General features: G+C 41.5%; 1 protein-coding gene across 2 annotated transcripts in view; it reads left to right on the top strand.

Moving 5' to 3' along the window:
* Nucleotides 1-8,647, top strand: part of synpo (synaptopodin) — an 80,284-nt gene extending 71,637 nt beyond the window's left edge. For both annotated transcript variants that reach the window (XM_002937256.5, XM_004912772.4), the window contains exon 4: nucleotides 5,209-8,647. In XM_002937256.5, the coding sequence (XP_002937302.2) occupies nucleotides 5,209-5,739 (531 nt within the window). In that variant the 3' untranslated portion in view covers nucleotides 5,740-8,647. The remainder of the gene's footprint in view (nucleotides 1-5,208) is intronic.
* Nucleotides 8,648-16,726: the final 8,079 nt, after the last annotated feature.

The raw sequence follows: 16,726 nt of genomic DNA on the forward strand, positions 1-16,726 counted from the left end.
CTAGCTCTAATGGGAGACTTTTTCCCATATTTGAATAATACACCTTCCAGAAATTATTAAACCCCTGCTTTAATAACACATTTAGTGGAAATGAGTAAATTATATTTCAATAACTCATTGTTTTCATTCTGTTGTGAAATTTGTGGCACAGAAAGTTCCATAAAAGCACAAGTATGTGCAGCTTAGTGTACATAGAGCCTTGGGTGGGACTTCTCCCCTGAGCTTATTTAAAGATTAAGAATACGGAAACCAATAAATAGATTTCATTGTCATACACTAAAACAGGAAACATTCATAAATCTCATGTGGTTTCAAAAAGGAATTCATTCCATTATCTGCAATTGTTTTAAAAGGAACTTGATAACTGGATCTCTCTGGATACTATTGGGACCTATTATATTTATATATTATATTTATTTCTCTCTGGTAGTGAAAGGGGTACAATTGTGCAATCTACTGACATTGCACAATACAAAGGCATGTAACCTCATGTGTATGCACTATTTCGTCTCTCCCTGGTCACCCACATCCTCCTGCACCCATAATTTGCACCTAAATTACTATGCCCCAGCTCAATTGACAACCAACCAAAAATTCCCCTGATACAATTAGTTATGGGCAAAGGTCGAGAGAATTCTGTCCACTCTATTTCCCGATTCTGTGCTCAGCCAATCTGAGCTTTTGCTGTGGAACCTTTTTACATTAGCTTAAATGGAATTCTGTCACGGGAAAACATATTTTTTTCAAAATGCGCTAGCCATATTCTCAGTTTCCTAGGTGCCCTCAGCCATTTGACTTGGGCTCTGATAAACTTCAGTCTCTCTTAAGCCGGCCGTACATGCACCGAGTACGATATTTGGTTCGTGTATGGCGGCTCAAAAAGACGACCGATATTGCAAAGGCACCGGAATTTGGTTGTCTCGTCGATCGTGCAGGTTAAAAGATTTTGATCGGCGCCTGAGCAAAATCTACGTTTAGGGCTGAATCGGCAGGTGGAGGTAGAATTTCTATTGTTTCTACCTCCATATCCGACGATTCAGCCCTGAACGTCAATGGAGGGTGGGAACAATCTTTCCTGCGACCAGTGGTTGCATGAAAAATAGTTATTGCTATATGTATGGCCACCTTTACTCCTGCGCTTCAAGTTGGAGTAATATCACCCCCTCCCAGGAGCCAATCAGCAGAACAATAGGAAGGTAACAGGATAACAGCTCTCTGGCATTCCTAAAAAAATAATCCCATGCCCCACTTAATGATAGATATCAGAATAGCACTCAATACTAAGAAATCCAAGTCTGGCTTGGGACTCCTCCAGTTACATGGGAGTAGGAGAAACAATGGGTTACCTGAAAGCAGTTCTAATGTGTAGCGCTGGCTCCTTCTGAAAGATCAGAATCAGGTGAGACGCCTACCATTTTTGAAATGGTAGAGTGAATTATTTACAATGTAAAAAGTGTAATTTAAAAATAAAAAGCATACCATAAAAATCACAACAGAATCTCTTTAAGATTATGCCAAGAGAACTGTAGTAAAGTAGGTAGAGTTCCATCTTGCCAAAATCAGCTACTGCAGCTCTAAGAATCAACATGGCAGCTTTTAGTTCTGATAAAACCTCTGTTTCTTTAAATGCAACAAAGCAACTATATATATAAACATATCTCCATATGTTCTACTGAACCTGTATATGTTTATGCCAGTGATAATACTGGATTACATTCACCAAATTGCAATTTCATATTTCAACATGGCTGGCAATGTGTGTAGCTGTAGTTGTATTTATTGCAATAAACACAATTAGTGGGGAAATAACATAGGAAGTGGTATTTTTGAACTGGGTTTGTTTATTTTCAACTTTTATTTAACTAATTAGAGTCCTTGAGCACTGATTGTAGGGTAAACACAACATCAAAAGAAGATGATAGATGACCACAGAATGCTTTATGAGCCACGGCTTCGTAAAACTAGAGAAGGGATTTAATATTTACTTCTGGGTATTCTTTTAGTTGATATGACACATGAGTGTGTATGCCCACACAAGTGGTCCTGACAGCTACAAACATCTTGTTATGGTTAGAGAGATTTCTGCGAGGAAGAAATAGTTTCTGGTTTATTCTAATTTAATGCAATAAGTCATTACAGACTAGGAAAGGACTCTTGGGAAAAATGCAAGGCCAGCAGGTCTGGCCAGTTAGAACTACCGGGCAGAATAAATAGTTGTGTTTGTGTGTGTTTGTGTGTTTGTTGAATGTTTGTACTGACTCTTTTGCCCCTCTGCAATCAAACATCAAAAAGGTGACATTCAGGTGTGTTTAATGCAATGTTTCCTTGCCTTGTCTTCTTAGATGGCCCAAATTAAGTTGTTCCTCATTGGCTATTTTCTGATGCAGAAGGAACTTTTTGTAGGGTAGTCATGGAGACCTATCATAAACAGCACGAGGACCCATCTTTTGGGCCTGATTATCATTGGAGGATCTTTTTGCTTTAGTTTGGTGTTCAGGCCCTGGATCACTTGGGAAAAGTTGTACTTTGTTACTTTAAGAAGTCATCTCTAAAGCAGGGCCGGGCCAGGCTGACTGGGCGCCCTAGGCCACCTCTCCCCTGCACCTTCATTGCCCCCCACCGCGTAATGACAACCAGCGGGGGCACTGACAAGGGAGCGCGGACTAGGAGGAAAAGGCCCCCCAATTGTTGCGCCCCTTCTGCCTACCCCTAGTTCCAGTCCTGCTCTAAAGGAGCGCAACAATGAGACTATGTGATCCTCACGCTGATGAGATTTTCAAACCTGCCTGATTGACACCTGGCTAACTTTTGGCCAGATATTGCTTGGACAGCCCCATCAGAGTGCCCCATACATGGGCAGAGATGGTGACCCAGTGTGAATGGGCCAGATCAGCATCTCAAATTTGCCTTTGTTAGGAGACCACAGCATGCTTTAGCTTTACAGAGATACTGGCACCAGAAATTAACCCTTTTATTTTTTTTTACATCATTACATAGTCTTTGCGTGATATTTAGAATTTGACCTTAAAATTATTTGCCCAATGCTTTTACATTACCTGTTTGATCCCCCATGTTCCTCTATGAGGAGGCTGCCATATTTGTGCAGCAGTAGTCCTGTAGAAATATAACTGCCAGGTTGAGAAGGAACAGTCAGGTTTGCAAAATCCAAAATGGGGAGCTTCAGTGATAACCTTGAAGGCCTGAATCATTACTACTATAAAGATTCCAAACCTTTAGGAAGGTGCAATAAGTTCAGTGTATAAAATAACCATCATTTTTATGGTTTAGTTCACCTTTAAAACAGTTCCCTATGTCTTGGGTATCATTTTAAGGTAACTTGGCAAAACAAATTATTTATGGCTGCTCCTTTCTGCTACAATCATTTACATGTATTAATGAGTTTTCTGCATGATGATAAAGTATTTAATCTGGCTCTGCTCTTGTACTTCCGCCCTCCTTTCCTCTTGTAAAACTCTAATAAGTACTAGTTGCTGAGCAGAGCACTGGGCATGGGCAAAAGCAGCATAGAATTGAACTATAAGAAAAGCTTCATATACACAGGCAGATTGAAGCTGCTGATTCGGCCCCTTCAGACCAAGTCAGGGCCGTATCTGCCCATGTTTAGGCCCTGCCTGGCATCCAACCCAATACATATCTGGCTAAAAAATTGGCCAGGTATCTATCAAGCAGGTTTTAAAATCCTGTAGGCACATTAGGTACATAGGTACTGTCCTGGAGGGCCTGGAGATTTGTCCTTAAAGCCTGCCCTATGGGACACCCTTGTAAATAACTCCTCTTATCACCATGTCTGTTTGACTGTAGAGCGATGGTAAAATAATTACACTAACTCATTTTTTTTAAAACCTTTCACTTTTTTAAAGTCCATTATAGGTTGGCCTGACAACATTGTATGATTCACGACCCCCACTTGTTCATAAAAACAGCAGTAATGTAAAATGTAGCAGTTACACCCAAATTCAGTGGCAAGAAAAAAGCTACAAGATCTGTTTTTAATAAGTGCTGTAAAGCACAGTGCAGACATTGTTGTATAAATAATGGAGTCAGAACAAGTAACTGCAAATGATGTCCCCGGTCAGCCAGTGAATGGCCCTGGATTATGTTGATGTGACAGCGCCCATTGTCCTGAGCCGGAGCAGAAAGGTTATCAGTTGGCTAATCACTAGGCTGTAATGGGCAGCTAATTACCTACTGACATGTCCCAGGCCTGCAGCTACAAATATTTAACAAATGTTGTGATAAACCAAAGGTTTCTCCTCTTGAGTATGCACATAGAATATATACCATTCTACATCTACACGCACCCCCACAATGTCCAGTGTATTCATTTACCCAATTACATGTGTAAGTGCATTGGCAGGGGATAGTTGGGAGTACTGAATCTCAGTCAGTCTGTCTGTCTGAACAGAAATGTTGCCATTGCTGCCTTTCATCATATGTGGGATGGGGGGGGGGGAGTTATTATCCAACATGAAAAGTGATAGGATCACTAGGATCACATAACTTTTTTGGAAATTCAGCCAGTCACCCACCAACACAGAAACAAACATCAATGGCATGGGGGCTTAGAGCAAAGGAAAAGAAGGGGGAGGCAGTAAAATTTTTTCCAGTTCATTTCAATTCCACCCAAGGCACTATCTGCAAGGAGCCTGTATGTTCTCCCTGTGCTTGTGTGGGTTTTCTTTCACACTACAAAAACATACAGGCAGGTTAATTGGCTTCTGACTAAATTGACCCGAGTGTGTGTGTGTGTGAATGTGATTGGGACCTTAGATTGTAAGCTCCACTGGGGCAGCAACTGATATGAATGATGAATGATGCCAGGTGCTACCAGGATTGTGTGTTGTGCATGATAATGTGCCAGGGGAATCCTGGGTGCTGCCCATCTCCTGCAGGACACACTCCATTCCTTAGATAAGAAAGGTTAAATGTCACACTTTGCACCTAGCCCAAATTTTGTAAATGCGTATAAGCAAGAAACCATTATGAATACCCATGTGCCATTGTCCGTAAAGTAAATAAACCCAAATGAGACCTATTTATTTATAAAAATATAAAAATAAATGCTTTTAAGGTTAATAATGTCTTTTATATACTAGGAATAGATTTCCTTATCTATAGGTTATGCTTATGTTCAATGATGCATCTTATGTATTAACTATTTATTTCTCTTTTATATAATGTCTACAGAGATCAAAAGAATTTGGACCTGGGTCTCCCGTTCCAAGAAATCTGCAACATCGTGGATCATTGGATGCATGGAGAAGCTCTCCGCTTTCATTCCTACCAATCAATGAAGAAGGTTGCAGGAGTCCAATCCACCCTTCTCGTTCCATGTCCCCTTCATGGAGTGAACGTTCTCCTTCTCCGTTTATAGGGGAGAGGGAGACTGGGAAGCAAATGAAAGCTCTCATTGCTCGTAACATCATCAACGCAGCCAAGAGGAAGAGTTCATCCTCTGTAGGTGCTTTAAGTCCTCAGTCTCCTGTTCCAAACAGTGGAATTTGGAGTCCAAAATTTGGCAATGGAACCTCTCTTCCTGAAACACCTAGATCTAGACACTCTCCCACTGGCTCTGAAATTTCCCTGGATTCAGAAGATTCTGGGGCAAAATCACCAGGCTTCCGGGTCTATCCATTGTCCCCAAGGGGATGGTATGGCAGTTTGAAACAAAAGAGGAATAGCTTGCCCAACAACTCACCATTCACTTACACACCATAGCCAATCATCAATATTAAATCTTTAAGACAATCTAAGTCCATGAATATTGGCACAAATCTTCACTCCATAAAGCTATGGAAAATGTAATCAACGCTTTACAAAATCAAAAATTCAATCTTTTTATAGTAAAGGCCTGGATTATATTAAACAATACAATTATTGGGGCTTTTCCAGTGGAATGTTGACCAAATAAGTAATCATTTTCTTCAGACATTGTAAATAATAGAGCAGGGGTGGGGTCTCTCAAAGCCATATCTCCAATATACTCTTTTCCGTAATCATGATTTACACTACCAAGATATTCATCTACAGAATTTGTATATTCATTTACATTTGGACCAAACATATGTTCTGTTTATATCAGCAGAAAAAACATGGAATGGAAGAAATTAGAACCTTATTATCTAATACTTTCAGTTCACAAATAATTTTCGAAATAATTCAGTTTTAACATCAGTATCTTCAAAAACTCCATGAGATGACACGCCCATTGCACATTTTTTGATGTTTTGAAGATTATCCACAGTCTAACATGTGGGTTGGACTATTCTTACATACCAGTCATGGAATAAGAGTATATGTGAACACTGAGGTGAGGATCTACAGGAGGACTATGAGCATCAACATATCTTCAAGCTGCCTTTGCACTGATGAAACCTCACAGTATTTTACTCACAGTTGGCTTGAACTCTGCAAGTAACATAAAATGCACTATGGGAACTGGTCTCATAGAACTGCTTGTGGCCTTTGCTGGAGAGAAGAATGGCAATACCCTTGTGGAACAAAAAGATGTTTGCGATGGAAATATATATAAATAGATGAGCTAGTACAAGTGGCGTAATGGCTGAGAAAGTACTATACAAGGTAGAACAGACGGGGAAATGACTTTTGAACTGATAATGGATAATTCGGATGTTTATATCAAAGCACTGAAACTGAAGCACTGTGCATTTTTGGAACGAGACTGTTAATTGCATTTAATGCCACATTAGGCCTGATAACGTGGGGCTACACTCAAAGCTCAACCTGAGTGATTTTTTTTTTTGTTTAGTATTTTATTTTGTGTATTTTGTATGGGAAAAAACAGGTGCAATAGAAACAAGATGCTGGCAAAATGAGATTGTAACGCAATGCTGGGCTCAAGGACTCCGATTATGGACTACAATGCAGACGTGATGATTTATGGTTTTTATTTAGCCTTGCAACTGTTTGACTTATGCCTATGTATTGCCATCCAGTGATCCTGCACAATTCAAGTAGTGGAAACCTTCATTTGAGAAAGCAGCATTTAAAGGGATTGCTGAAACCACACCTCTTTAGTATCCATAATAAGCCATTTTAGGGATTTGGAGAGTGGTATTGCGTTCCATTGGAATGGCGGCGCAACTAGGGGTGCCACCTAACTGGTGGCCCAGCTGATACAAATAAACGTTGATGGCAACCCTAGGTACAACCAGATGCACCCTGGCAGAATCTCCATAAGGTCCAAAGGGCCTAATTCAGCTGTATTACAAACTTCCTGAAGCTTTTAACCATTAGATTTGCCACCATATATAGGTTATTAGTTTGCAGACCAAGTTAGAGGTCCAAAATGCTAAAACTACAGCACAGATTAATGGGGTTAAGTAATAAAAGGTGCAAACTTATTAGCTACGATCTTATCACCAATGACAGCCAATCAGCAGGCAGCATTTACTGGCCAACTTTGCGCCTGTTATTACATATTGGGAATAAATGTCTATATCCGTAGGGGAGACGTATGTTGCCAATGGGGGGACACACAAAGGAGTATATTTATAAAGGTGTGTATATAAAGCATTGTCCCTGTGACCCATAATAACAATGTTTCACTCTGCAAGGGATTGCTGCAGTCTTTTGGACATGTGGATAGCTGTATTACACCCACCCAGACCAGGGTATTTCACAGTGGAAGTTACATTCTAACACTGTAATAAATTAACTTAAATTTTAGCTTTATGTAATGGATTATTCCTGTAATTGCTACACTTTTTTTAGTGTAAATCATATTACACACCTCTGTAAATATGCACCTAAATGCTGGAGTTAATCCTAAAAATAAGGCAGCTAATTTACCAAAATAGGTGCTAAATTGCGCATTGTTAGTGCAGCTACCCATGGCAACCAATCACAGCTTTGCTTTCAAGTCTTCAAAACTAAGTGCTAGTTGATTGCTATGGGTAACTGCATTGGAACAATTAATCATCTAAAATTGGCACCAAGGAGTTCAAGGGGAAGCTGCTGTCTTAACCCTATTAACAAATACAAGTGCAATAAAGTACAGACTATACTTATTAGAACAAGGAAATTATTATTATTAGAGCAATTTACACACAGTCTACACATCTTATCACATTCAGTTTGTCCACCCTCCATTACTTATTTTCAAGGCTTTGTGGCAACAAAATTTCTGAGGTTTCTGTCCACTGTGGACAAAATAATGAAAAGTGTGAGTTGCGTTGGTAAGCATTGGATGGCTGGGGATTTATCTGCGCTTCCATATAAACTGCATGTGCTGATTGTTCTTTAGAAGATTGGACAAACCATTTTACCCTACACTCCCCCTTTCTAGAGTGGAATGTGCTCGCAGTTGGACAGTGAAAGACGCACGGCCAGATGATAGCGGTTTTATTCTGATTTATGTTTGTGAATGAAACCAAAAGATGATGGGGGGGGGGGGGGGGGCTGGGACTGAGTTTGATGCCCTTGGTGTGTCTGGTGGCAACATTTAGATTGTAAGCTCTATGGGGCAGGCACCCACAGAGCCTCAATAAACAGTGCACCGTGCTGATAGAAGGTTTAAGTGCTATGTTAGAATGGCAACAATTAAACGTGCTTTGACATTTTATTTACAGCAATTTTACATTAAAGCCTTTTGCAACTTCACTTATCCCTGTGTGATGGGTACCAATTTGTTCTCAATAAAGTGTAAATACTCCAAAAACCAAACTACGTAATGGCTATAAATGGGGATACATATACTATGCACTGACAAAGATTATTAATTAAGTATTATTATTAAGTATTTTCCCTAAATTAAATATAAGCATAAATTCAAAAATATTGTTCAGAAATTCAATCAGGCCTGGACTCACCACCATGCTCAAAGTGGGATTAAAAATAGACCCTGGCATTTCAGAGGCCCAAACAGCCCCCCCACCCCAGCCCAATACAGCAGCCCCTCTGGTATTTGCCACAATTACCAGGGTGTAAATGCCTTGAGTCAGTCACATTCCGGATACCAAGGTGGATGTTATTTAAACTTTAAACTGTTTTTAAAATATCCATTCAAACAATTGCCTGTAAAATAAAACAGTACAGGTATCGGACCCCTTATGCGGAAACCCATTATCCAGAAAGTTCCGAATAATGGAAACGCCATCTCCCATAGATTTTAATTTAAATTTTAAAAATAGTTTTCTTTTTCTCTGTAATAATAAAACAGAACCTTGCACTTGATCCCAACTAAGATATAATTACCCCTTATTGGGGGCAGAACAGCCCTATTGGGTTTATTTCATGGTTAAATGATTCCCTTTTCTCTGTAATAATAAAACAGTACCTGTACTTGATCCCAACTAAGATATAATTACCCCTTATTGGGGGCAGAACAGCCCTATTGGGTTTATTTAATGGTTAAATGATTCCCTTTTCTCTGTAATAATAAAACAGTACCTGTACTTGATCCCAACTAAGATATAATTACCCCTTATTGGGGGCAGAACAGCCCTATTGGGTTTATTTAATGGTTAAATGATTCCCTTTTCTCTGTAATAATAAAACAGTACCTGTACTTGATCCCAACTAAGATATAATTACCCCTTATTGGGGGCACAAATCTTCTCTGTGTGTCAATTTTATAAGAGTATATTTTGCCTTTTTATGAGCCTCACAAGGCAGATTAATAAATAAAGCCCTAAACTTGTAAAGAAAGAGAAGCAGTCAAGAGAGAGCACAGAATTCTAGAATGGGTTGGGAACATGAGTGGGAGTGATGTCAGCTTTATGGAGCATATCAGGATATTATGGCTGAGGGTACATAACGAGAAATTAGGGCAGTCGGGCTGTCCCAGCTATATTTGGATAGGATGACACAAATAGGAAGTGGTTATGGAGAAGACTACAGGAAAGAGTTGATATATATCCCAGATACTGTATTTATCTAGCAATGTGCAGCACCCTGATTGGCTAGCGCATGTGGGACAGTTACAGGTGCAGACATGTGTCTCTGATGAAAGTTCTACGTTCTATTTATATGTGGGTAACCTTTAAGAGCGGAGATGGGCACGCAAGGCATCTGGCCCACTGGATACCAGAGCTCCGCGCAATGCCCTGCCAGTCTTGGGAGAGGGAATGAGTGGAATGGGCCAGGCTCAATTTGTTTGCCAACATCACAGTAATTTGTTGTAATGACTGCATTTAGAGCACACAGGGTGGGCAGAAAACATTCATTATTGCATTTTACTCAATGGCTATGATTAGAGAAGGGATTTATTTTCTTTTAGTTGTTTGATACAACACAACACCATTATCCTTTAGTGGCTGTTAAAGCTTGCAGAGGCATCTATAAAGTCAGGACTGCCTTCTTGTGATGGAAACTGGGACTGACTACTGTTCTCCTGCCTCAGCCATCTGGTTTGGCAACGCTGATGGGGTTATGTAATAAATTTTTGCAGGAGCAGTAACCCATAGCAACCAATCAACAGGTATAATTAACTGGTCACCTGTTTAAAAGCAAACATCTTATTGGTTGCTGTGGGATACTGCTACAGGGCAAACTTAGTACATTTTATTATATATGGGGGTATGTGTGCTATCCCACACTCCTCCTGCATGCTGTACTTAGTACTTAGTTTGTATATATCAGGAAAAACGGAATGGGTCATTGATTTTCCATTGATTATTTTTATCCGCAATATATTTATACAAAACAAGGAAAACACACCCACTCCATTTGAGTGGCCTTCCCTGCACAGGTCTCTTCTCCAACCCCCCCCCCAAAGTCCTCTTGCGCCTTCTCCCCTTCATGGTGAGTGACTAGCACCTTTCTGCAGTGCTCTACTTTTATAGACAAGGTACAAGGGAGACAGCAGACTCTAGGGAAGAGTTCATTTTTAAAATGAGCAGGGCATTTGTGTCCTTTAATCCAAACAAAAAAATTACAAATATTTACTAATATTCTTAGCCACTAGAGCAGTGATCCCCAACCAGTGGCCCAGGAACAACATGTTGCTCCCCAACCCCTTGGATGTTGCTCTCAGTGCCCCCAAACCAGGGAGTTATTTTTGAATTCCTGACTTGGGGGCAAGTTTTGGTTGAATAAAAACAAGATTTACTACCAAATAAAGCCCCTGTAAGCTGATAGTGTGCATAGAGGCCCTTAATAGCCAATCACAGCCCTTATTTGGCTCCTCCATGAACTTTTATGGTGCTTGTGTTGCATTTGACTGTGGCTCACGAGTAAGAAAAGGTTGGGGACCCGTGCACCAGATGCTCCAAACTACAATTTAACCAGCCCTTTCTGTATTTTTAGGACCCTCTTCCATTAAGCCACAATACCTTAGGGCAGTGATCCCCAACCAGTGGTTTATGAGCAACATGTTGCTCCCCAACCCTTCGGATGTTGCTTAAAATAGGTGCTCATTTTTGAACATCTGGCTTGGAGGCAAGTGTTAAAACACATAAAACCCAGTGTAAAGCCAAACAGAGCCTTCTATAGGCTACCAGCCCACAGCGAATTATAGCTCTTATTGGCACCCCCAGGAACATTTTCCATGCTTGTGTTGCTCCCCAACACTTTTTCCAATTGAATGTGGCTCACAGGTACAAAAGGTTGGGGATCCCTGCCTTAGGGCATATTGCCTCCAATATTCCATTCCATGAAATGTAAAGGAGTCTATGTCAGTAGAATGCAAGTAATGGTGGCCACACACATGGCGATTTGCGATCTTTCGTGCGACCATCGGTCGCACAAAAGATTGGCAAATCCGCCACTAACCTTCAGGGCTGAAACAGCAGATAAGGAGGTAGAAACAATAGGATTTCTACCTCCTTCTGCCGATTCAGCCCTGACGGCAGATTTTGCTCAGGTGCCTTCTATGGCGCCCGATCAAAATCTTTTAACCTGGCCGATCAGCGAGTCGACCGATATCAGCAGCTTCCTGCGATATCGGTCGACTCACCGACTTGCCATACACGAAACAAGGTTTCGTACGATATTATCGGTGCGTGTATGGCCACCTTAAGAGAGACATCTTTACTGCCTAGATAAGCCCAGTACCCTAATGCTTATTGATCACAGCACATTTTCTCTGCCAGGGTAGAAAATCCCACACCCTCCCCGTATGTGAAGTGACAGCAATGAATGAGAACCGCTTGTCAGTGCGCACACAGACAGAATATGGGCAGTAAACACTTGGGTTTGTGTTTTCTGATCATAAAGTGATATTATTCTTTTTAGAACCTCTACTGTGACAACAGTCCAGTACCCAGTACCAGTCCAGCCAATTCATGCAGGAGCTGGCAAAGTGAAGGTCTCTGAATAGTAATTACAACAAAATCTGCCAGAAGTCACAGTACTTTTGTGCAAACTCCCTAGAAAAGCTGTTCCCATGTGCTGCACCTAATGATCTGTAACCTGAGACCCTTTCCTTATTTTCAGAGAATATTGTATCCTCTTATTATTTTATTTAAAAAAGAGAACATTTGCATTGCTTTTCGCTATTTCAACAATGGCTTATCCTAGAACAATGTCGCCCTCTACTGCCAAAAAGAGACAGCAATTAAGAAAAAAAGTAATTTTTGGCTCCAATCATAAGCGTAGCCTAATCCTGGCACAGAGTTTATAGTCTCATTTATCATTAACAAGCACTTAGCTGAGCTGATGTAACTTGCACAGATAAACAGTGCTCAGCATGTTAATAACCTGATATGTCAGTGCCTCTGGTGCCATATTGGGCCTGTCGCCTGTTATTGCTAGGTAAAAGTTTATTTTAGTAAGTATGATCTGAATTTGTGCATGTATTCCTAAATATTTATGCCAAGCATGAAAGCAGAAAGCATGGGGGGGAACATTTGGTGCCTTTTTTAAACATTTTTTTTGCTGCTTTTGCTTTGCATTTTGCAGCCACAGTGGTCAAATGGCAATTTGCCTTTGTATTTTGACACAATTTAAAACACAACGTGCACCTAGCATTTTTAGATTGGGTTGCAGCCATGAAGCCACCACTAGGTTCAAGGTGACAGCAGCTCTAGGTTTTCCCTGCGTTCATAAATGTATCTGTGCGCCATTTATCAAGGGAGGCAGGATGGACGCATTGGCAACCAAGTGCATTAATAAACTGCACCAATATTTGCCCTCCTAGCATTACTGCAAAAAGCTGACTGAGAAGGCCGCAGCTGCAGAGATAAGGCATACCCCACTTTTCGTGAGACAGTCCCGGTTTTTACAGCACATCTGGCTCCGGCTCGTTCTGTGGCTCCTGCTTCTTATTTGGCTCCTCGTACGGCGGCAACAGGCTCTTTTATAAGGTTGTGCCTTTGGGTGTGACGTCACACGTACGCATGGGGCGCAACCTTATAAAAGGGCCTGTCGCCGCCGTAGAAGGAGCCACATAAGGAGCAGGAGCCACAAGAAGCAGCATATATGGGGGGTACTGTGTATTGGAGGTACTCTCTATGGGGGCAATTGGGGGCACTGTGTATGGGGGGTACTGTGTGTGGGGGCACTGTGTATGGGGGGCACTGTGTATGGGGGGCACTATGTATGGGGGCACTGTGTATGGGGGTACTGTCTATGAGGGGCACTGTGTATGGGGGGTACTGTCTATAGGGGCAATTGGGGGCACTGTGTATGGGGGTTACTGTGCATGGGGTGTACTGTGTATGGGGGCAATTGGGGGCACTTTCTATGGGGCATTGTGTATGGGGGGTACTTTCTATGGGGGCACTGTGTATGGGGGCTACTTTCTGTGAAGCAATTGAGGGCACTGTCTATGGGGTCAATTGGGGGCACTTTCAATGGGGGGCACTGTCTATGGGGGGCACTGACTATGGGGGTACTGTCTATGGGGGCAAATGGGGCACTGTGTATGGGGGCACGATCTATAGGTGGTACTGTCTATGGGGGTACTGTCTATTTGGCCATTGGGGGCACTATTTCAACTATATAAAAAATTAATTAAAAATGGGGTGTGGTAATTGGGACGTGGCCACAAAAGTGGGCGTGGTCAAAAAAATTGCCCCTCTTTTCATTTTTCAATTGTTGGGAGGTATGGATAAGGGGGATACATTTATCTAAATGTGGCCATACACTGTAAGAGCCACTCGTTTTGCGAGGTCACCAATTGAGCGGATCTTCTTCCAATATGCCCACCTATGAGTGGCCAATATCGGGCCATACGATCAAAATAAAGTTGGTTTAGGGACAGCATCAATGAACCTATGCGGCCCCCAATCCGACGGAAAAATGAAACCCGCCCCATTGAGATCTGCCTGATTTCAGGCCAGATGTTGGTCGGGGAGGCCCGTTGCTGGTGCCCATACACAGGCAGATAAGCTGCCGATATTGGCCCATGTATGGGCACCAGCAACGGGCCTCCCTGACTGAAATCAGCCCATGTATGGCCCCCTTAAGTCCTTTACCTTAAGCATACAAACATTCAGATACCATACCCCAGCTTCACCTTGGCCAGTTACACCCAGACAATCTCAGAGACACGATAAAGACACTTTCTCGAAATCCCCACAACCTTTAGGGTCTGTGATTTAGAAATGTACCAACTATTAGGGGGTATACCTCAAGGGGCATCTTTGATGTTGAGAGCCCATCTCCAGTACCATTTCAGTAGACATTTAAAGAAAACTATTACTACAAGCAATATATGTCTAAATAAAAATATACTTTTTTAGTAGTATGCGCCATTGGGTAATCCTAAATAGAAAAATGTCATTTTAAAAATTAAAGGACAATGAAAGGTTAATATAAATTAAAAGTAAGTCTAAAGGCATTCTTTTTAAGTACTTACTGCATATCTAAATTCCCAGATCCCTGCTTGCTTCTCTGAGATATGGTGCTGGCAGCCTACAGCAGTGTGAAGACTACAGTGACATCACTGAAATCTCTCTCCCCTTCCTGTAGGTGCCAGCGGCAGCCTTCCTATTCTCTGAGCATGTGTGATCCTGTCTGCTGTTCTGAGCTACACATGCCCACCAGCCAATCAGAAGCGGATCTGGCAGAGGGGAGGGGGGGGGGAGGGAATGAAACACATGTGCAGTATGAAGCAAGGAGGGAAAGGAAGGGAGAATACCTTTTTAAAGATGGCTGCCTGTTCTAGAAAATGTGAAGTAAGTGTGACTGAGTAAATATGTGATTAGGTGAGCCAAAAGTGTGGTGTTATTACTAAACAATAGGAGGACTATTGGGCAGTATGCTTTTTATATTTTGACTTGCATTCTCCTTTAAGGGCCACCCCCTGGGATCATAGGATTCACAGTGCACACAAACAAGCCAAGGCACACATACATGCTAGGCCCCATCAGCCAATTAATGGGCAAAGTTCTGCATTATTTCCTGTCAGCTGATCTCTGAGGGAGCACACAGCCCATCACTAAATGGCGGCTCAAAGGAAAGGATATAAAAGGCCAATATTTACTGATATATATATTCCAGTTTGGTAAGATTCTTTAATAGGCCACTTAATATGATATAAACTATCTTTTGGTTAAGTATTCATTCTGGGGGTACAGTTTTCCTTTAATAACCGAAATGCAAGAGATGGTGATACAATTTCACACGTCTTTATTCAGGGAGGGCTAACACTTTGCTAAAAACAAACAAATCAGTGCTGAGTATCAGTTTAACCTGCCAACACATGGCACGACTGCCAGGCATCAGACATTGGTTAACATATACAGAATTGTTTCGAGAGGAGAACACGGTATATTTACCAACTGTAAGGGCCAACAAGGCACTCACACTAAGGCCCCAGGATTTAGGTGTCCCCATCCTACATGAATAAGTGTGCCACAGAGGAATAGCCTTGATATATTGTATTACATGTGATGTAAGTGCTGTGCTCTAAAATAAACTATTATTCTAGGTTTTACTGGCCCTTTGTTTTATATGATGACTGGATGCAGGCTGTGACTATAGGCAGGGGAGACATTTTGTATGGGAAATATGTGGAATGATAAGCAACTGCATAGTATAAGGGTTAAGCCTGGGAGGTGCATATGTGTACTGAAGCCTAAGCACTACTTGTAACACTTGCGGCCAAAAATATCCCTCAGTGCCCACCCCAAAGTAGAACACGGGCATGGTTGCCAGCTGGCAGTTATCTTACTGGCCTGGATGGTAGAAATGATACTTGAAGGCAATGTTATTAATAGGGAGGAAAGATGGCAGATATAGGAAGGTCAGTATTTATTTTCTGAAAAGGGGAAACCCTTAACTTGGGCCGTGTGTGACTCATTACACCCCAATATAAATGGGGATTAACTCACAATTTAAGAATCATGGCACGACCATCACAGTCCCCTTAGGTCAAACTATGGCAGTGTTACTTTAGAATCCATTCCTAATGTTACTTTTCTACAGCTCTTACGCTTTAATCCTTTATTCCATGTTGCAGTATGCTGGCTGTTGTAGTTCAACAACATTTGAGTAGGCAATAAATTCAATAATTAAGCAATGATCTAATTGAAAGTTTAACCCTTTCTGTGCCATTAAAGTTGCCCCTTTTTTGCAACAACAACAACAAAAAAATACCGGCTGTCCTATGTATTTGCCTTTTTCCCTTTTAATAACTTTGACATCAAACATCATATTTGCCAGTCAGTCTGGAAAAATACTGGCCAGGTGGCAACTCTATGTGCCATTGATCTATGGCGCTAACCAGTGGCATAACCATAAAGGAAGAAGACCCTGCGGCTGTGGGGGGTTGGGCAGGGGACCCAAACCACTAAGGCCT

Source organism: Xenopus tropicalis, chromosome 3, assembly GCF_000004195.4.
Source record: "Xenopus tropicalis strain Nigerian chromosome 3, UCB_Xtro_10.0, whole genome shotgun sequence".
Lineage (NCBI taxonomy): Eukaryota > Metazoa > Chordata > Amphibia > Anura > Pipidae > Xenopus > Xenopus tropicalis.